This window comes from Aythya marila, assembly GCF_965140915.1.
Source record: "Aythya marila genome assembly, chromosome: Z".
Taxonomy (NCBI): Eukaryota; Metazoa; Chordata; class Aves; order Anseriformes; family Anatidae; genus Aythya; species Aythya marila.
Window position 1 is genome coordinate 22,781,917 of NC_139080.1, and position 21,923 is coordinate 22,803,839.

Here is a 21,923-nt window from a genome sequence, read left to right on the forward strand (position 1 = left end):
TAACATCACTAGTGATGGCCATTTTAATACTCCTTGAAAACTCCAAAATTTCATGTGTAGCATATTCAAAATTAGCAGAAAAATAGCAAAATTAGAGGTTGTCCATCAAAGAAACATTGGACTTGGAGAGCATCCTGACCATACAGAAGTTCAGAGATGTCTGCAGAGGACACTTGGTTCTTTGGTGCTTGTGAGGGCTTATAGACCTGACAGGTCTTCCTGAATATGAACTATTCTTGGCTTAATCATGTCTGTGTTGGAAATAAACTTCACAAAGGCTATCATTAAAATATTTACGACTGGTGTCTTGTAAAGTGTATGGGAGAGAGAGATGTAGTCGCCAAGAGGAGGATGAAGAACACTGATTTAGTTTTGACTTCCTTTTCCCCAACATAATGTATTTCTCTTTCGTAGCTTTAAAAGGAGCCAGTGTTCACTGTCTGTTACGCCCTAAAATTAGTATTTGTGAATTCTTTCTTCCTGCCTTAAAACTCTGTTGGATTTCAGACCAGGAGATTTTCAGTGGTGTGGCAGTTCCATTTTTCACATATTTCTGATATTGAGGCTGAGAAATCCCTCACAAGGCCTGGATAACTCAGTGAAACTTCTCACAATCCTCTGTCTTTAATCATTACTATAATAAAAGGAGTGTCTTTTACGGAGATTAGACTGCTCCATTTTTTTTTCCTTATCTATTTAATTTCTGAGTCTTCAGAATGGTTAGCACAATATAAATGTTAATGTAGTGAACAGTATCTGCATTTTTCACTACTACCATGGTGAAATCTTGCTTTCTCTGTCACACTAGTCTTTGCTAAAAACAAAACAAAACAACAAATACCTGGAATTATGGGTTTTCTATTAGTAAAACAATATATGAAAATTCTAATTATTACAAATATAAAATATTTTTCTGCTCAGTATCACAGCATTAATACTTCTAGATGTAGTGGGTTTCTCTCTCTTATTTTTTCTCGTAAAGTAAGAGAGGTAATTTGCAGATCATTAGTTGACACTTGCACACAGTTGTGTAACTCTTTCATAAAATTTGCATGTTTCAACGTCCTTACTTTTCAGAGATGGTAGTCGAGAATTAATTGTAGGTAGGTAAGCTGACAAGAGGGTTGTTAAGACAAGTCAGAACTAATTCCAACATCTTCCTAGTTTAAAGATGATCTTAAATAGAATATGTTTTTTTTTTTAACAAGTAATATAAATTATACCTTGTTAAAATGTTCATTTTTAGATGGTGGAAGATAACATTATAATGTAAAATAAAATAATACAGTGAAATCACAATTTGCGACAAAAATCACAATTTTCTATTTACGTAGTTATTTCTTTGTCAGCTTCCAGGAAGACCCTCACATTATTGGTTCATGTTCTATTACAAGTGGGATGTTGTCTCTTTGCTTGCTTTGCTTCTTGTTGGTTGATTTAGAAAATGGTCATTCGAGAATCTTTATAATGGTATAACCTGACATATAGCTACTGTGTTATTTGTTGCCACCAATTGCTTTGTTCAGAAAGAGGAAGATCCAAAAGCTTGAATTCTGTGCTATTTGATAACCTTCAGTGAGCCCTAAATACATTGAATCTTTTGATTTTTTTTAAATCCCTCCAAGTCTTAAAGTTCAATATTACCATAAGGCACCGATTTCTTCTATTTAATGATATGTAAGAAAGCTACTTGTGCAAAAGAGTTTTAGTGCAGGGCACTAATAACTAAAAGGGTTTGCTATTACGACAGCATCTAAATTTGCTACTTTGGTAAAGTGTACAGAGAACATGCCTCTGGTTCTTGCTTCTGACTGAGATATTTAATAAAAGAAAATTGTTTTAAAACCTTTCTACGTCAATGTGAGAATACTGTAGGGAAACTTTTTGGAAAATCCTTTACACAAAAAAATCTAGGATGTTGTATTGTTTCTGTGGTGGTGTTCTAGAGAACTCTTTTTAGACCCTTCTAATGCTTAATATGTTTCTTTCACTGTGTTGTAAATTAAATTATCCTATATTGTCATTTCAGCAAACCTGTGATCTTGAAAATGTAAAGCCTGAAACAAAACGGTATCTAGAAAAATCGGTTCAAGTGGGAAAAAGAAATGGACTCCATCTTCCTAAAGAAGTGCAGAATGTAAATATAGTTCTTAGTTTGTAAAGTAACTGGGACAAATTGTTGAAGGGGTAAAATTATGATTTTTATCTATGTGCTAAGCATATATTTGAACTTTGTGTCGTTGGACCTGCATAATAACCACTCTAATCTTAACTGTTCTTAGTTCCATATCCATCCTTTAAACTTCCATCATTTTAAGTTTTCAAAATTAGTTTGTTAGACTCTGACTGTACTCAGTAGATAGAAGTTGAATGCATCACCACTTTTAAGCTTTTTTTTTTTTTTTTTTTTACTCCAGATGTCTGTCTGGAAGAGAAGATGCAGCTATTTTAATTTCAAATATCAACCATTGGTGTAAAATGAGTCCAAGAGTTTTGCATTTTGACTAAAAAAATTGAGGTAAATTAGAGGGAACACTAAAAATCTTGACCCCATTAAGGGAGGATTTACGCAAGCATATAAAAGCACTTGTCACTTCTGAAAATGATGGAGTAAAATTGTCAGTGTATGTGATGCTGATGTAATTTTCTTTAAATTCCAACCTGATTGTATGTAACAATCTAGATTTGTGACTCTTGAATAGACTTCCCTCTTTATTGAAAATAATCGTTATTAATTCACATTTTACAGTTAGTGGGATTATTATTTTGTGTATATTTGCATTACTTCAATGGCAACCAATACCTCTGAAGGTATTTTTAAATACCTTACAAGGAGACAGTAGTTGAGCTACATTTAAGTAAAATCTTGACTAATAATACCAAATTTTTTTTTGTTTTGTGTTCTTGATGCTGTTAATTACTATGTTCGTGTGAAGTTACCTGTAAGGGGTAGAGTCATGCTGTAAAATATATTAAAAAATGGTTCAGGTAGGTCAATATCAGCATTTAAAAAAAGGATTTGGAATGCTTTGTCATATCTGTATTCCATTCAAATAAGTGCTTTTCAACAAGTTACACCCATTTTTAGTACTTTGATTCTCAGTGATTTTAGAGGTTTTCTTTACACTTAAAATTTCAAATTAAATAAAATAATTGAATGTTAGCATGTTCTGTTCAATGAACTTGTTTACAGGCTCAGTCCTCTCAGAGTTGAAAAGAAATCTGAGAGGTTGTTAGAGCAATAGACCCAATCTAGGATTCATTGGCAACAGGATTGCTCAGGACCAAAAAAAGGTAAAACTGAGCCTGAGGGAGAGTGAACTATGATACTACCTGCAGTGTATTGGCCAATGCTAGTACTCACTGTAGACTAGTAGAGCAATCTAGAAGAAAAAAAAAAAAGAGAGAGAGAGAAAATCTAGAAGATTTTCTAGTTATCTAAACTAGTTTTCTACTAGTCTACAGTAATCTACAATATCTTTCTAGATAACTAGAAAAATTAAACTGTGTTCAAATGGAGGGTGGTAGTTGTCAATTGATTTTTTTTTCCACTAAGTTTAGTTTATACCCAATACAGGAAATAAAGACAATGAAGAAAAAATTGAGCGAGCTGTGTATAGACTTTAACAAGAACCTGAATGAGGAAAACACATACCTTGTATTTTCTAAGGAAGAACTTGGTGAGTACCATGCATGTTCCTTCCACCTCTTCAGCCTTCCAGTTTTACTTGAGTAATTTTTTTTTATTATTTTTTTTTTGGCCCACTGAATGATCAAATGAAATTCTGGTTGTGTTCCAGTCTTTTCTGTTTCTTTCTTAATTCTTCCCCAAAGTAAGCTTAAAATTACTCTTTGCAAATGTTTAAAATTTCTTCATAGACTTATGCTTTCTGAAGTGTTTTGCCTTGCATAAAGTTAGCATATCGGCCTTACTGTTTTTTCCATAACATTACTCATCACTGCTTCTTTTCTCAGTTCTCCACAATCAGGAAATCCACTGGGTATAATGTTCATTAAAATTATTTGAAAAAGTTTTCTGTCATGCAAGAAATTAAGCCACTTAAATGATTTAAACTGATCTAGAGGTCATAGAATCACAGAATGGTTTGTGTTGAAAGGGGCCTTTGAGATAACCCAGTCCCATCCTCCTGCCATGGGGCAGGGACACCTCCCACCAGCCCAGGTTGCCCAAAGCCCCATCCAGCCTGGCCTTGAGCACCTCCCTGTGCCAGGGCCTCATCACACTCTGGGTGAAGAAATATCTAATATTCAGTCACATTTTTCATGTGACAGAGGATTTAGGGATTCAGTTTCTGGAGGGCATAGCATAAGATGTATTTTAATAACACCATTTTTTTTATTTTTACATTTTAATCTATTTTTGTCTGGTAGCCTTACATTTATTTCTCTTTTCTTCACCAATAAAGTGTTTCAAAATGTATTTTGCTCAGCTTAGCAATCATTAGCAAATAATATTATTTGAAAATCGTTAGCAAAAAGAAGTGTTGTATTTCTGATGCAGGCAGAACAAATACAATAATATAACAGAAAAGGGAGTGGTCTAGTTAATTCTAGTAAACATTGTTTATTAAATTGTATTCTATAGAAGGCCTTCCTGATGACTTTATTAACAGTTTAGAGAAGACTGAGGAAGACAAATATAAAGTTACTTTAAAGTATCCCCACTATTTTCCTGTTATGAAGAAGTGCTGTATTTCAGAAACCAGGAGAAAAATGGAATCTGCCTTTAACACAAGATGCAAAGAGGTACGTCATAGGGACTTTTCTGCAGGGTAATGACAGAGTTGAAAAATGGAGCTGGACATTCAGATGTTAGATTTGAGCTCTGCATTTTGTCTAGTGCTATGAAATGAAAACTTACCAGTATGATCTCTAATATTTCCTTGCTCCAGTGTATTCTGATGTCTAAAGAGGAAGTTGTGTGCCTATGGATGTATCTCAAAATGTCAGTGGTGCTGTTAATAGAAGTAGGATTTTGGCAACCTGCCAAATTTCCCTACAGTGTTCTGTAACTACTTGCTGGCAGTTTCTTCCCAGAGAAGGCTGTCTGAGTGTTGCTTCTGTACTACAAACTATTCTTCAGAATAACTGTGTTTATTTGGGCACGTGTTTTAATTATGAAAAGCAAGTGATTAAATATAAAATTAATGCACAGCATCTAGAGAACATCTTTAACTAGATGTTAAAAATCCCTAATTTTTATAAAAGATACATTTAGTTATCTGAAAAATAGCTGCAAATGTACCTTATAGAAAAAAGAAATAATTTCACAAATAATTCATTTGATACTGATGATACCTGCTCGGCACCTAGATAGGTACAAAAATAATGAAAAGGCTAGAAAGGATAGAAGAAGTGTCATTTAGCAGGCAATTGTACCAACCATTAGAGAATAAAGACAGATTTGTGCTTTTGTACTTGAAATGCTGGGAAATGTGAAGAGCACAAGATAAGATAAAATGGCACCAAGAACTGAACGCTGTAAGTCAGCACAATTAAAGTGATATGCTGTTATAACTGTGGGACAATCTTCAAACCTAGTCAATTATACGTACCCTGAAAAAGGTGTTTTTTTTTTCTTTTTTTTTTTTTCTTTTTTTTTTTTTCTTTTTTTTTTTCCTTTTTTTTTTTTTTCTGAGAAATCTCACTTTTCTAGAAATGGGAATTAACACAATTACGTTTTAAGCCTCTCAGAGATCCTCCACCTTATCTAGGTCAGTGCCTGAGGCTTTTGTGTTTCAGATCCTTTTCTCTGACTGCTATTGTCAGAATGGCAGAAGAGGGAAATTTGCAAACAAGGTTTGAAGATAGCACAATGGCTTTGCAGTCTGTCTTAACCACTAACAAGCAATTAAGCATTTTGTCAGAGGTGTCCCTGTTATCTTTTACATTTAAATGGTCGATAAAGAAAATAAACTCTTTGCAACAATCAAAGGTTTGTTACTCTCAGAAGAAATGGTATCTTGTTTGATTAATTGAAACAGATTAATTATAGTAGGGAATGTAATGACTCAGATTGACTAGAAACTAGACATCTGACTGCTTGCAATTAAGTGCTGTGACTAAAAAAAAATTACAAAGATCTAGCTAAATTTATGATGTTCTAGATTTATGTCTCAAAGTGTCTCATTGTAAATGTGTACTGTTCCTTATGGTTACAAATATTTACAAATATACAGTCATTCAATAATATAGTTTTATTGGTTTCACTTCATAAACTTGCCTCCTTTCTTTTTTTAGGAGAACACAAAAATTCTTCAGCAATTGCTTCCACTAAGGGCAAAAGTAGCAGAACTGCTTGGTTATAATACACATGCCAACTTTGTCCTGGAGGTAAACACTGCAAAGAGCACAGATAACGTAACAACCTTCTTAGGTTTGTTATTATTTATAAACAATACTCTTATATTTAGAGTCGCAACATGGCTCCTCAGCCAAGATAATTTAAATACATAATTCGTCATAGTGTCTGTCATGTTTAGGTGGAAAAGGAACTGTCTGTTGCCTCTGTTCTGGCCATAGCTGTACAAATAGAATTGCCCCAAGACAGGGAAGCATAAAATAAAAATCTGAAAACATCTGCTTTATGACAGCCAGTATAGGCAAACTAGTAGTGTCTTTCCCTGCCCCCAAAAGCAGTTACTCTATTTTGGAACCAGAATAACATGTGCAGCCTAAGCATATTCTCTCAATTCAAGAGGCTGCATAACATTTGCAGCTTTTCATTACCTTAGGTTAGCTACGTTTTTTTTGTGCCTATGTAGGCTTAGTGTCTCTTTCTGTCGACTGATACAACTGCATTAAGTATAATAAAAGAATCAAGTATATGATGATACAGCTGTATAAAAATATATATATATATATCTGCAATGTCTTGATTTCTTTGAAGACAAAAGCCCTTTACTGGAATTCTATTTGAAAACTGAGATATTTTGAAAATGTTAATGGCACAGATATGTATAGTTATCCTGTTGACTTCAGTGGGCCCATTTTGTGCACAAAGTTAACCTCTACACTCCAGAATTATACAGTTTCACAGAACTATGTGTTCCTTTGTTAATGTGTCTTAATACCAGTTAGTCCTTTTAGTGAAGAGGATTGTATTTATATACATATATTGTATAAATCAGCAGCCCCAAAATAATTTAGTACAGCAATAAAATATTTGGTGGTTTTGTTTTGTTTTGTTTTGTTTGTTCGTTTTGTTTTGTTTTGTTTTGTTTTCCTGTGTTTATGCAGCAATAAAAAGGTTTAAATGAACCTCTTCCTTCACCTGTAATTCTGTCACATTTCTCACGTTATTGTGTGAGTTCAGCTCCATATTTATCACTACCAATTAACTGAATATTTGTCAATGAACCTGTGCTTAGTTTTGATTTATAATTGGTAAGATCACTTCTTTTTTTAAGTGCAGTGAAAATATTTTGAACTCTTGCTGATACGTTTTTGTAATTCTAAATTGACATATGTAGTGTTTTTTTTAAATTTGTTTTGAATCTGACACACTTCAAAATTTAGTAGTTATTGATGTAACTTTAACTTGTCACAAGATCATGTATATTTCTATTCAAAAATATTGTGTTTCCTGGTAATTCTGATAGAGGTAGAATGTCCATCAAATTAATTGTCATCTTTAATTTAGTTCTTTTGATATATCTTCAGATGCAAGCATAACAGTATAATTTGCTATGCTTTGTTCATATATATTCATGTTTTCAATCAATGTCCATTTTATGGCTAGGAAGAAAAACATTCTGTCTTATGATGCATTCTAAATTTAGCAAAATTTGATCTGCAAACTGTTAGCATTTATCAGTCATGTAAATGCATTTAGAGCTTTAGAGCTTTTCTAGAAATAGGAGAGGCAATACCTAAATTTTACTCTCTATTTACCAATTGTGACCATTAACCTGAATTCTTAAGGAAAAGTGTCCAGTAGTCCAGTAATGCTAAGAATAACATAAATATAGCATGTACTATATGAGAGCTTCAATAAGCTTAATTATTTTATATTAAATATATTGCTTTCATAGTGCTATGACCCCTTCTTGTACAAGAGAAATTATGTTGGATAAAACTGATATTTGGTAGAAGAGTAGCTAGCTATCAGTTAGGATACTAATGATCATGATAGCAGCTAGCTATCATTTAGGCAAGAACTCTTTGGTCTCTTGTTCTTTAATAGGACTTTAGCTAGAATTAGGTCAGAATCCTTTTTGAAAAGTCCTTGAAAAAACAGTGTTTGAATTTTGTTTTACGCTTCAGTAACTAATAGTATTTGTAGTCTTTAGCTGCTTCTGCGGAAACACATCAAGAGAACTGAGATTACATGAGGTAAAATACAAGGTTTCTGGCAAATATGTCAAGTGTTTCTTTCTATTTCTGGTGTCTTTGAATAAGTCTAAAATTTCCCCAAACCCTTCACAGTACTGCTAGGCCTATGCAGATTTGTGTATTATTTATAGCATGCCTGCATTAAAACTCATTAAGACAAGAAAGTAGCTTGCTTGCTGTTTGTTAATCAACAAATAGAAAACTCTATCATGACCTTTTAGGGAATGTGCTTAAAGTTATACTGTATAAACCTGAGTGTGTTTTGCAGGAATATACATGATGGTAAGGAATGCACAAGTTGATTCAAAGGCAATCTTTTTTTCAGATGATTTGAGTAAAAAGCTAAAGCCATTGGTTGAGAAGGAAAGAGAATTCATTCTAGATTTGAAGAAAAAGGAGTGTAAAGAAAGAAATTTTGATTATGATGGAAGAATCAATGCATGGGATCTTCATTATTATATGAACAAAACAGAAGAGCTGAAGTACTCTATAGATCAAGAGAAGCTGAAAGAATATTTCCCAGTTGAGGCTGTTACAGAAGGCTTACTGAATATTTACCAGAATCTGCTTGGACTTGTATTTGAGCGAGTAGAAAGTGCACATGTTTGGCACGACAGTGTTACTCTTTATACAGTAAAGGACAACTCAACAGGAGAAATGTTAGGGCAGTTCTATTTGGACCTCTACCCCAGGTAATTATCACCTAGTGTTTAATGTATGTGCTTAAAATGGAATTCAACTTAGTGGGTTGCTGATGTAGGTGAAATTAAATGCATTTGGAAGTAAATATTTGTCCCACTGGTAAGGCTATTACTGTGTTCATTAAGTTGTCCTCTGTACTGTTCTGGACTGTTTTCAGATTGTTTACTTTTATTTATTTATTTATTTTTATTTTTATTACAACTTTGTTCATCTTCTGTAGTATTACTGACTAGTCAGTTGTTCATCATTTTTCCTTCATGGACTTTTCTCCTTCCCAACTGTAATATCATGTTTGATCTTTCATTTATGCTGAACTATTACTTCACTGTGTTCAGATCAGTTATACTCCTATCTGCCAAGCATTTAAGTTTTTCCCAGCTTCTCTTTAAACTTTATATGCATATTTTGTAGCCAGTTCTGCCTTCATACTGCTAAAGAAAGTGTCAAATAGCTCAGGACCAAGAAGGTGTTGAGCACACCTTGAAATGTACTTCCAGCCTGATCACTGTAGCTCTTCTTTAGCTGTTCACAGCATCATTTCTGTTCATCAGAAATTAGGAAACTAGTATAATTGTACAAGATTTATTCTTAGGTATTATTTTTTGACTATCTCTGTTTTTTAATTATTTTTCAGCAATTTATAAATGTCATTTTTTAATATAAGTTGATTTAAGACTTCTCTGGGTAAAGGTTAGGTGAGTGAATACAGTAGTAAAAAATTAAAAAATAAAATTAAAAATTTATTTTTAAAAATAGGCATGTCTGAAGACATTTGTTAATAAGACTTTTCTGCCCCCATTAACCACTTGGGTTTATGGCAGAAGTTTCAATATCAGTCTTATTTAAACTTGGATCACACTGAAGATGCAGTAAACTATTCTTTTGTCTTCAGTAATGAAAGAGAAATTATTGCTTCGGAGTATGGAACATAGTCCTCTCCGTTAAAGTGTTTGTGAGTAGTTTAAAATAGAAGTGGTGTCTAAAGTGTGTATTCTTCCAGCATTTGAGTAAAAATCAGATTCTTGTAAGTGCTGCTGGGAATCTTAAGCTAGTGTGATTTAAATACTTATTTTATTTCATTATTTATTATTTAAATAATTATTTTTTCCCCCTTATGTTCTTAACAGGATCTTAAGCTTAGTTACTCTTTGAAGTCATAAGACAACTTTTATATGATCATCCCAATGAAAAGATACAATTTTTTCACGTAAAGCTTTAAAGAGACACCAGCTCATTGTCATTGTTCCTGAATAGGCCTTTCCGTTCTGGTGAGCAGACTTGTGATTTCCAGATATTTTCTGATATATTTTCTTGTACAGAGAAGGAAAGTATGGACACGCAGCATGCTTTGGTCTGCAACCTGGCTGTCTTCTCTCTGATGGAAGCAGAATGATGTCAGTAGCTGCTCTGGTAACCAACTTCACAAAACCAGCATCAGATCGCCCATCACTGCTGCGACATGATGAAGTAAAGACTTACTTCCATGAATTTGGTCATGTAATGCATCAGATATGCGCACAGGTCAGTGGTGTTTGTTCCAGTATAAGCCTTCCTTCTTTCTGCACTGTTTCTAAGCAAAGTAAAAGTTTATTTTGGTGTTTTCTATTTTAGTAAACTATATATGCATATTTTGTTATTTTTTGAAAGTGACTTTTTTAATTTCCATTTAAAACTACAGCAGTGAATATACCTTTTGAAAAACATTTTTAGAAGAATGTGTACTTTTGCATATGCAACATGAGGGTACCAGTGACAAGTAAATAGTAAATGCAAAAAGTAAAGCGAGTACTTGATGGTGACTTCTGTTATTACAGCTGTCAGATGAATTTTTGTTACTTCTACTAGCATGCTAGATATTAGAAAGAAACAAACAAACAAAAAGCTTGCTGTTCCCAAGAGTGTAAATGATTTGTGAATCCATGTAGTTATGCCCTTAACTCCAGCACTTTTGCATTTAGTGCTCTTGAAAGCTATCATTCTTCCTTTCAAAAGCATAAGCAAGTCTTGCCTGAGCTATTATATTTTCTGCTCCCCCATGTGACAGTCAGCATTCTCACTGTGACCAGAATTAAGTGAAGCTAGTCTGCAGATTCTGCATCCAGATGCAAATAAAGTTGTAAAATACCTGATTTCATTTTCACTTGCATCTGCCAGATTCAATTTTAAATGTTGAATTTTTCGTAGGCCTAATGAAAATGTTATGTTTCAGAGAGAGAGGCAAGTCTCTTGTGTTCATTCACCAATTCACGTCATTACCCACAAAATCCAAAATTTGTGTAGTGTTGCAGTAGTCTTCTTTATAAAGTAGTACCAAATCAAAAAATCAGAGAATACAGTACACATTAAATTTTAAATTTTGGCCTCAATTCCAGAGCCTAGGACTGTAAAATAAAGAAACATATATATAAAAATTGCTATATTAAATCTAGAATTAAACAAATGGTGCTCAAGCAAACTGAGGAACAAGAAGCTATACATATTTTTGCATCATATTGAAAGCAGGAATTTGAAGAAAACATGATCATCCTCACTCAAAGGCAGTTGTTTCCCAGCCCAGAAATTGAGAAATTAAACTGATTCTTTCTTTTTGACTACCCGGACGATGTTTATAAATGAGACATGTTCAGCACTAGTGCAAGGTTTTGGTAACTAACAAGGAGGTGCCTGGGTGTTGCAGAGCCCCTTCTTGGCAACCCATCTAACAACACAAATACATATGTATTACTCCACTTGCTATGGAATTCCACATAACCCAGGGAGGCTTTTTTTTTTGTGTGTGTCTGTTACTGCTGTGCTGCCTTCTGTGTGCGCAGCTACTGTACTTGCTTCTGTTGTATTTTATGTAAATCATTTAATGGACTAGTATAAGCACCTGCAGATGTCTTCTCAGTCCCACATATCAACATCCTGTCCTCTGGGATTTGCATGTACAAAGCAGTATCTTGTTTCGTATGGTTGCTTGTTTAAGCATGTTAAAACTTGACTTTTAAAGGGTAAAGGGGGATTTGTCTGAGTGGGAATCTGTGAGTGTCTCGTAAAGGTCAGCTTTTGGAGGACATTACCCTTTCTGATGTGTTGGGGTCCACTGGAAAGTGAGATATCAGGAGTCTTTTTATGGTATTAGGGAAAGAACTAATCAAGAACCCGAGTCAAATGTCTTCATATATTTGTTATTACCATGGTACAGTTACATATGGGGTAAATGAGGGTATCTGGTATCAAACAAACTCTTGCACTCCTGCTTTTAATCCATCCACTTCTATCACCATTTGTTTCTGATGGTTTCTAGCTTTTTTTCATAGCTGCTATTCAGCAGATATAGGAAGAAGGGCCATCCTGTTACAACAATGGATTTGAGTAACCAAGAAGTTTAAATGAAGGCAAATGGTTTTCTTCTTTTTTCCTGTTCTTCTGAAGACATGAGATGATACACATGTGACATAGCCATCAGTTCAATGTATGCCCTACATTATACACGCCTTTTTTTGGTAGCCCTGCAAGAAAATAAGTTCTAAAGCCACTCCTCTTGTGGGCATCTATTCCCCAGTACACCCCTTGAGAGTGTGGTTGGGAAACTGAGAGTTCCTTCTTTCTTTTAGCACTTGGAGTGTTTTATTAGAATGTTGCTGAAAAGGAGAAATTGGGCTGGCAAGAGGAGATAGTTATTACAAGTCAAATTGAGAGTGACACAAAGTAACTTCTGTTGGTATTTGAATATCTGTCTTTCAAAAGTGACCATCTTTTTTTTAGGAATATTTTGAGTTTAGAACATATTTTTATGAAGATGTTTAACTGCATAAAACCGTTCTTCAAAATTAATATCTGGTGTGTGCTTTCAACTTGAAATGATTGACAACAGTAAAGTGAAATAAAGTAAATTAAAAAGTTCTAATGTGCTTGGCTTTCAGAGTGAAGATTCTTCTCTCAGTAACTGAGTGCCAGATTTGGAGACCTTTCATGACTAAAGATGCTAGGGTTTATTTATTTCTTGCCATGAATTACTGACTCAAAAACTGTGCAATAAGTCAACTATATGCCTTATGAATGAAAACAGTTTTCAGAAAAAAGCTTAAAAGGAAAAGTTGGTCAAGTAAAATCTTTGAATGAGTATGTTAGACTATAATACAACAAAAAATTTTACAAGGGTATAACTGGAGTTTATTTTTTACTCTGAAGTAATATAACACAGTTCTATAACAATTTACAAATTGTCATTGTCATAATACAGCATGAAAACATTTGTACTTCTGTCAAAACCTAAGCAGTGAAATGACTAATACTAAGAAAATTGAAGTACAGAATCTGTAACAGAATGCAGTAAATACTGAATAATCTGTTTTGTTACTCTTTAGTAGTCTTGGATATGAATTTATGCCCTCTTTTCTTTAAATATCTTTTTTAATTATATTATTCCTTTTCCTGTGATTAACACTTCAAGTTCAGTCTCTGAAAGTTTATATTATTCTAGAAACTCTGGTTTCTAATTTTGTTTAATACAATGGCTTTTCCTTTCAGACTGATTTTGCAAGGTTTAGTGGAACTAATGTGGAAACAGACTTTGTAGAAGTACCTTCACAAATGTTTGAGAACTGGGTGTGGGAAAAGGAACCACTACAACAAATGTCAAGACATTATAAAGATGAGAGCCATGTTGCAGATGCTCTCCTTGAGAAACTTGCTGCCTCTAGACTGGCTAATACAGGTATCTGTCTCCTCTCTTTCACTCAGTGTATGTATAAAAATATATAATTAAAGAAAAAAAAACAACTGGTGGGAAATTTAAGACAACACCCTCTGTAAAACATAACAAACCACTTACTTTTTTTCTGTGTGTATGCTATCACTGTCAGTGCCAATAAGAATTAAGTGAGCACTTCAAAATGTTCATTGGATTAATAATTTCTGGTTTTATTTGCTTGGGTACAACCATTAATAAAAGCTATGATGACACTGTATGCAGGAACAGCAGCAGCTCTGGTTTTCCAGGCTATCCAAAGGACTAAAATACCTGTATGTTTTTGTCCATGTAACTTTTTCTTACCCAGCAAATTCTCTTATTCAATATAGAGTTTCCATTGTTTTTCCATTTTTTATTTTCTCAGGGTAGTCACTGTGCATTAGTACAGAAGTATAAGATTTTCTGCATGTATATTTTACATTTCACTTGCACATGATACTTGACTGACATGAAAGTTGCTTGCAAGTATATTCAACATGTGTAACATATCCCATACAAAAGCGCTGTAGCCTTTCATTACTCAAATAGCTTCTGAACTTCTGAATCCAGAACACGTCATTCAGAATCCATCCAGTCCACGGTCCCCACACTCCCAGTAGGCACGTTGCCTTCCCAAAACAAGGTTCTAATTCTCTTCTCTTTCTAAATCTCATACCACCTTACCTCTATCTCCAAATCAAGACCATAATCCAATGTCATTGCCATCATCTCATTGTCATTTTTACCACTCTGTCCCTGTAATCAGGGCTCCCCTGAAATCACAGCCATTTATGGTACAATATATGTCATCAAGGCACACTTCCCTATCCTGAACAGGAAGTGCCCATCTTTGTACAGGCACTGTAGCTGCATGAGACTTTTGTCTGGGAAGAGGTTCATATCTCGTAGCTTCTTCAAAATAGCAGAGCCTAAAGCAGCAGCAGTAGTTCTTGCTACTCTTTGAGGTGTCTTAGTTAATGTCATTAGATATACTTACCATCATCTGTGCAAGCCCTGAATGAAATGGTATACTGAAATTGAAGACAGATGAGAACACAATTTTAAATATTGAAATTTGCTTTTAAAGTACCTGCTTGAAATAGTTCTTGATCTGTAAGAAAAGTAACACTTGAAATATGGAGCTTATAATGTCAATTCCTTTACTAAAAATATCTATATTTTTTTTAACTGAAGCATTCAGATGGAAGTGTTTTATAGTTAAAATTCTAGTAATTTTGAATGTATGTTGAGATCTTTGAATGAAAGGTGCTAAATGGACTCCCAGCTACTTTGACTTTAGATAATCGAATATTCTTATTCAATTAGGTCTTTTAACCCTCCGTCAAATTGTTTTGAGCAAGGTCGACCAGGCACTCCACACAAAACCATCTCTTGACCCAGCAGATGAATATGCCAAATACTGTATGGAGATTCTGGGAATTCCTGCAACTCCAGGTATATCAGTATGAAACTTTCGTACAGCATGTCCTAATGCTTTATTTAAACATGCTTTCCTTTTTCCCAATAATGCTTGGCATACAAAACAAAACGAACAAACAAACAAAAACCACCAAACCACCAAGTTGTTGTTTGTAAAAGAAGTTGTTTGTTGATTGTACTTTATGAAGCTGAAATAATTACTTTGAAACTTGGTCTGATCTTAACGATCTCTTCTGAAAGAAGATGAAGGTAAATATAAAGCTATACTTTCTCAGGATATTTTTTAGAGTGGCATGATGTGAATATCATATTAGATATTCTGATACATTTGTGTTGGGTGTGCAACTAGATTAAAATAAAATTTACTTTTTAATCACCAGAATATGGCAGTATTCTGAGGTGTACTCAGACCCCCTATGTTAGAAGTTTCAAATTAGTTGATAAAAATTCCTTATTAATTTCTTCTTAAAGTTGATGCACTTTGTACATCAAAAAAGTGACTGCATTTGATTTAAATTAATTAATGTGAATCTACTTTTCCAGGCACAAACATGCCAGCTACTTTTGGACATCTGGCTGGTGGTTATGATGGCCAGTACTATGGATATCTGTGGAGTGAAGTGTTTTCCATGGACATCTTTTACAGCTGCTTTAAGCAAGAAGGCATAATGAATCCAAAGGTACGTGGTAAATACTTTCTACTAAAAGACTCTTGTTTACTGAAGAGTCTTGTTCTTGTCTAAAGCTACAATTTATTACAATTATGATCCATTGGGATAATGTCTCAAGTACTTCTACTGCACCCGTCAAGTTCAGATCAACAGAAAAAAGTGTTACATAAATAATTGCTTTTGAACATCATTGAAATTTCAGAGACAACTTGTATTTTAATACAGTTATTATACAGGGTCATATTTTTTTGTGACTTTTAAGACATTGCATTGCATTGATTGACACATACTTTTTTGATGTCAAAAAGAAAAAACATACTTGTTCATTGTAAGTACTGATGCATATTCTGCTATGAAAGCTGTATGATAATAGTGCTCTATTTCCATGAATGGTGCCTCAAGTGTGTGGTATTTTTATACAGCTATTATTTAGAAAATTGAAGTTATGTCACTCTTTCACAGCACAGCATAACTCACAGGTTTTTTCCATCTTAGTTTTTCTCCCAAGTGACTTTGGAATCATTGACGGGTTTTAGATTTACTGGGCTTTTTTTTACTGTTGTGTAATTCTTCAGCCTTTTCTGCCTCTGGCATGAAGGAAGGACAGCTAATAATGTGGTTAGTTGTCCTGCCAATTCTGGCAATCTTTTTTATTTTTCAGGCATAGTATTAGACTTGTGACTGAAGATGCTGCGTCTCTGTTATGGCAAAGACCTTCTGGTTTTCCTGCCTCCCTTACCTGTCTTCTGGATTCAGCAGCCAGCTCTAGTTCTTCCCTTCAGTAAATGTATATAAAATGAGAAGTGAAGGAGAGAGTAGAAAGTGCTCATCTTCCCTATTCCTCTCTGGAATTTGCTTCGATTCCTTCCTTTCCTAATCACAGCAACCAGAATTTCTAGAAATGTCTCTCCCTCTAGAGGGTGGAGAAAGAAAATAGAATTAGACTGTGAGCTGGACAAAGAGAGAGATCCCAAGAGGAGAGATGTGGTAGAGGCCAGAAAACTCTGGCAGTGATTAGGGAAGTAAGGACTGTGGAAAGAGAGGTTTTATGAAGACAGGAAGTAAACTGAAGAGTTTGGGAGGAGAGATGACTAAAGGTGGTCAAGGTTGATTTTGAAGTGCTACAGATTTATAATGTGCATGTGAGAGTAAGCACTCCTGCTTATTTGATTGGAAGGGTCTCATTCATTTAAAAAAAAACAAAACAAAAAAAAAAAAACCATGGCCACACATGTGTCTTGCTCCCTCTCTTACATGTGTGCACACATTTTGCTTGAGTGTTCACATAACTTCTAGAAGGATCTGTGGAGATTTCCCCTCCCTCTTCAGAACAATACTATCTTCTCAAATTGGTTCTTTTTTAACTTGTTATTTATACTTTCATTCCATGTAAGTGTAATACAGTTCCACAGGATGGGACAGACAATCTTTTATAAACAAATGCTAGACACCAGTAAGATTTCTGTAGTTATATTTCATTTTATCTAGATTTAGATTAGCTTTTAGAAAGGCAGGAAAGGAAAACAGTTACGGTATTATGACTTGCACTCACTCTTAGAAATTTGGCTTACCTCTTCCTGTTAGAATAAACCTCTCTTCCTGTTTTGAGCAACAGTTATAGAAACTAGTTTAAGTGACTTTATCAATAACAATTCTTCAACAAACTCTTAACTTTAACATAGTTAATTGTCACACTCCTCAGTTCTTGCACGTTATCTGAAATTACCTCTGGTCTCTCTAGAATTGAGAAATCTGCTTACAGGAGACACAACAGCAAAGAATCATGTTTACTCAAATAACACTTTTACACTAAAAGGAACAATATATTCTATTCCGCTCATGTCCAGGAAACAAACACAAATACCAAAATATTAGCAATGTTCAGTGACGTATTATCTTTTTACTTTTTTCCATGTGTATTCTCAGGCAATGCGATTAGTAGTGTAGTTAAGTTATGGAGGTCTGTCAGTTAAAAAGAGCTATGCTTTTTACTGTTTTTACAGTAGCAATCAGGAAGCAGTGTAGTCCTGTAATCTCATAGCTTTGACGTGTGGGGGAAGTATATCTGTGTGTATACAGTGACTGAAAGGAAGATTATTTTCTTCAATATTAAGAGTATCTAGGACTTTTACATGAAAAAAATATTGCTTTCTCATTGATTCTTATGTCTGAGGCCCAAAATGCTCCAGATGCTTTCTTCAAAAGATGACTTCTTGTTAAGAATGTCTTAATTTACTGCTTTCTCAGAAGCTTTTAGATCATTCCTTTTAAAGGAATCTTTTCCTTCTGAAGTAATAATGTTTCTTACTGAAAATGTAAACAGAGTTAAGTTCCCATTACTTTAATGTATTTCGATAGGGAAATTCTATGTGCTTATATATATACATATATAGATAGATATGTATTATATTGATGTGCACATAAAATGTTAATATATGCCATGTTATTCCTCAGTGTTATACTTATTTGTCTCTGAAGTATCATCTCTGTTCTTGAAACAGAGATTAAAGAAAGAGAAATCATCAGTTAAGAGAGAATGAATGTTAGTTTCTCTTTGCTTGCCTGTCAGTCATGTTATGCCCTTGAAGAATGTCTTCCAGAACTTGGGCAAGTTGTGTCATTTTAACTTCCAGAACAGTGTAAAATCACAAGAAATTGGATTTCTTAGGGTACAGGTTAAATATCTCCTGTCTTGAGTTCTTCCAGCAGATCTAAGTTATATTTGTGGTATATTCTCTTTTGGTATTAAGAAAAACTGGAAAGAGAAGACATGTTGAGACTTTTACATACACAACACATACAGGAAAATGGCAGTTTACAAGATAAGAAATGCTAACATTCTGCTTTACCTTTTATCAGGCTGGAATGAAATACAGAAACCTTATTTTGAAACCTGGCGGATCTTTGGATGGGATGGATATGCTTCAGAATTTCTTGGATCGTAAACCAAGCCAGAGAGCTTTCCTGTTGAGTAAGGGACTATGTGTTCAGTAAAATTATGGGGACTATGTGTTCAGTAAAATCATGGTTTCTTTGTAATGGCATATACGTATGGAATGAGCTGGAAATGTCAGTGTGTTTCACATCTTAACTATGTACCACTTTAGGCAAATCAGGTTGCTTTTTCATGATTTTTTAAAATGTATAAATAAAAATGTGATTTTTAAATTGCACAGGACTACAAAATTCAACACAATAGGGAAAAAATAATTCTGAGATGTGCTGAAGCTGAGAAATTTGGATGGTAATTTTTTTTCTGGAATTAATGCGAGATAATGCTAATCAGCATGGGGATTTGATGCCTTGTTTCTCTTTTAATAGATGCACTTAAACTGTCATGTGAATGAATTTCAAAACTGGGGATAAAAAGAACACTACCAGCAATAAAAAAAAAAAAAGGAAGAAAAAAAAAAGAAAAAAACATTTTCTATTCTGTATTATTCTCTTGTATTTATGGCTCACAAATGTTTTTGATGGAGTGGAACTGTGTTTGATTTCATCATGATTTGGGTTCAGTCTAGCTTTCTGACAAAATTCAAGACTGAGAACCTGTGCCAGACAGCTTTACAGCAGACATACTTGTGTAATACTTCTACATTTCATTCTGGTGCATGCTAAATTCTTGTATTATTTATAAATTTATACAGTATAACTTAAAAAAAAAAAAAAAAAAGCCAACTATCATCTGAGCTACATAGAGGATAACCACTTAGAATATGACCTTGTCAGTTCTCCCACTGCTTTTCATTTTTTGTTGATGATCACAAATCAGATCTTTGTTAGGTCGTTGTTTTCCCAGCTATATCATCACAGGCACTAAAAAGTTATATACTATAGCAATTATAATGGTTTTGGTTGGTTTGTGAAAATTTTCGAGATATGTATAAAGAAAGTTGTGTCCCCAGTGGAAATGGTAAAAGTCAACACCAGATTTTCTTACTGGGCCTTTCCAGTCTGGCATGCAGAAGTGCAACAGAACAACTTCACAGATTTGATGGTTTCAGCTATGGGAGTAGGACAGTAATCGAGGAATTATTTTTGAAGTTTTTCTGTGAGATCATGCCAATTCTTACACCACTAAAACAAAGCTGATAGTTCAACTGCACTTTTCTTGTCTTTAGATATAATACCTTACTTTGGTTTTGGTATTGCAACATTTTTTGTGATCAAACTTTAACATTGGTTACTAGCTAATAGATTTTAGACATTTGATTCATAGCTGTGAACATGGCTAATATTTTATTTATTTGTTCAAACACAAAGTAAGAAAATATGCCTGGTAAACTCAAAAGATTCCTTCCTCTTTTTTTTTTTTTTTTTTTAGCAAAAGAAAACTGAAAGCATTCACTTTAGGTCAAATCTATGTGTTTGAGAAAAACAACAGTTGTTAATGTTCACTTGAAACTTTTTTGTGTTTTCCTTTTGAAGCATTTAAGCTGAGAAAAGCAGAAGATCTTCATTGGTTTCTACTTAATTTTTGTTCCAAGATGGAATATTTGACAGGACTTACTTCTGAGCCACAGTAGTTATGGATGTGAGGAAACACAGAAGTTTTTAGCCAAAACATACTTATTTTGTAGTTTCAACAAAGCACATAATGAAGTCAGTTCTAACTCTCATAATCAGTTGCAGTTCTAGACTCCAGTTCTGCAGTGTCAAGGAAAAGTAATACATGAAAATCACATATATGAGAACCTTTTGAACAGTGTTCAGAACAGCCATAAAAGAAAGCTAAAGAAACTAGTGGGTGCAAGATCATAAAACCTGTAAATTTAGCCTATCTGAATTTTCTCTACAGTCTGAACGCATTTGGAAGTATTTTACTTTATTTTTAAACAAGTGTTTTTTTCCATTTTTTTCCATTCACCATTTAATGATTGTTCAAATGAATTAAATGTAAAAAGTTATTTAGAGATACTATCCAAACATGGTCTGCAAATCTAAGCAACAGAATTTTTATTAAGATGTAAGACACGGTATTTCTTTTGGAGCTGCCAAACTGACTTCCACATGAGGGAGACCTTTCTCTGCATAAACCAGCAGTCTCATTTCAAGGTAGATAATTGCAAATGCAGTAATTATAAGCAAAAATATGTGGTGATGACATTTAAAAGTTAAATACAGAACAGTACTGATGCTGATTTTGGTAATTTGTCTTGTTTATTTTTCCGTTCTTTAGTCTGTGTGTTTAACAAAGTAGATAGAAACTATGAAGAAAATATCTGCTCTTACATGTATGTGGAAAAACGTACATGATTGTACAGATACACAGTAGTGTCAGCCAGATATCTGTGTATGGAAAAGAAAAACTAAAATTACATTGTGCCCCACAAATATGTGTGCTATGATCTGTACCTGTCCCAAAGAATATGATTTTCTGTAATTTGGTGTTGTAGAAGCCATCTCCAAAGCCCTGCATCAGGTGGTAGTTAAGGTAGATTATCTTATGGCTAAAACTGCACTCAGGAAAGCAAACACGTAATGTTCTGAAATGTTTCTGGAACATCTTAATGGGGTAATGTATCAAGCTAGTCTGCTAATTTTTATATTGCCTTTTGAGAGCCTTGTAAGTCAAATTCAAGTTCACATTGTAAAGACTTGATCTTGGAATGGAAGAAATAACCTGGATAAAGACCTCTTTTCTAGTTATGCATCTCTCCATTGTACTCATGATTTTTTTTCTGTATATGAAACAGCATATTCTGACACTATTCCCAGCGTGTGACTTAAAATCCCCAAAGAAAACAGAAAATATGATCTCAATCTTCTGTTTTAGAAACATGAGTTAATCGCTTCAACACTGCACAGAAACAATTACATATCTTCAAGCACACAAGGATATAGGTATCTGGAAAACAAAAACCAACCAACCAACCAAAAAAAAACAACACCAGCTTGTGTCAGAATTATTAGTCTCATGCTTCCATTGAATTCAGTTTCAAAATTTGAAAAGTCTTTGTTAATTCCAACCCAACTTGAAGTGTTCATTGTAATAACAGAAGTAACTTGAAATGTTAGTCTAAAAAGCAGCTGCATTT

The 21,923-nt window shown here is 33.9% G+C and overlaps 1 protein-coding gene across 1 annotated transcript in view; it reads left to right on the forward strand.

The window, feature by feature from the left end:
• The window catches only part of NLN (neurolysin), a 38,142-nt gene extending 16,543 nt beyond the window's left edge, over positions 1-21,599 (forward strand). The window contains exons 4-13 of the mRNA XM_082782486.1: positions 2,030-2,137; positions 3,578-3,680; positions 4,607-4,767; positions 6,262-6,397; positions 8,681-9,047; positions 10,377-10,578; positions 13,573-13,759; positions 15,101-15,229; positions 15,758-15,894; positions 18,745-21,599. Coding sequence (XP_082638612.1) covers positions 2,030-2,137; positions 3,578-3,680; positions 4,607-4,767; positions 6,262-6,397; positions 8,681-9,047; positions 10,377-10,578; positions 13,573-13,759; positions 15,101-15,229; positions 15,758-15,894; positions 18,745-18,879 — 1,665 coding nt within the window. The 3' untranslated portion in view covers positions 18,880-21,599. The remainder of the gene's footprint in view (positions 1-2,029; positions 2,138-3,577; positions 3,681-4,606; positions 4,768-6,261; positions 6,398-8,680; positions 9,048-10,376; positions 10,579-13,572; positions 13,760-15,100; positions 15,230-15,757; positions 15,895-18,744) is intronic.
• Positions 21,600-21,923: the final 324 nt, after the last annotated feature.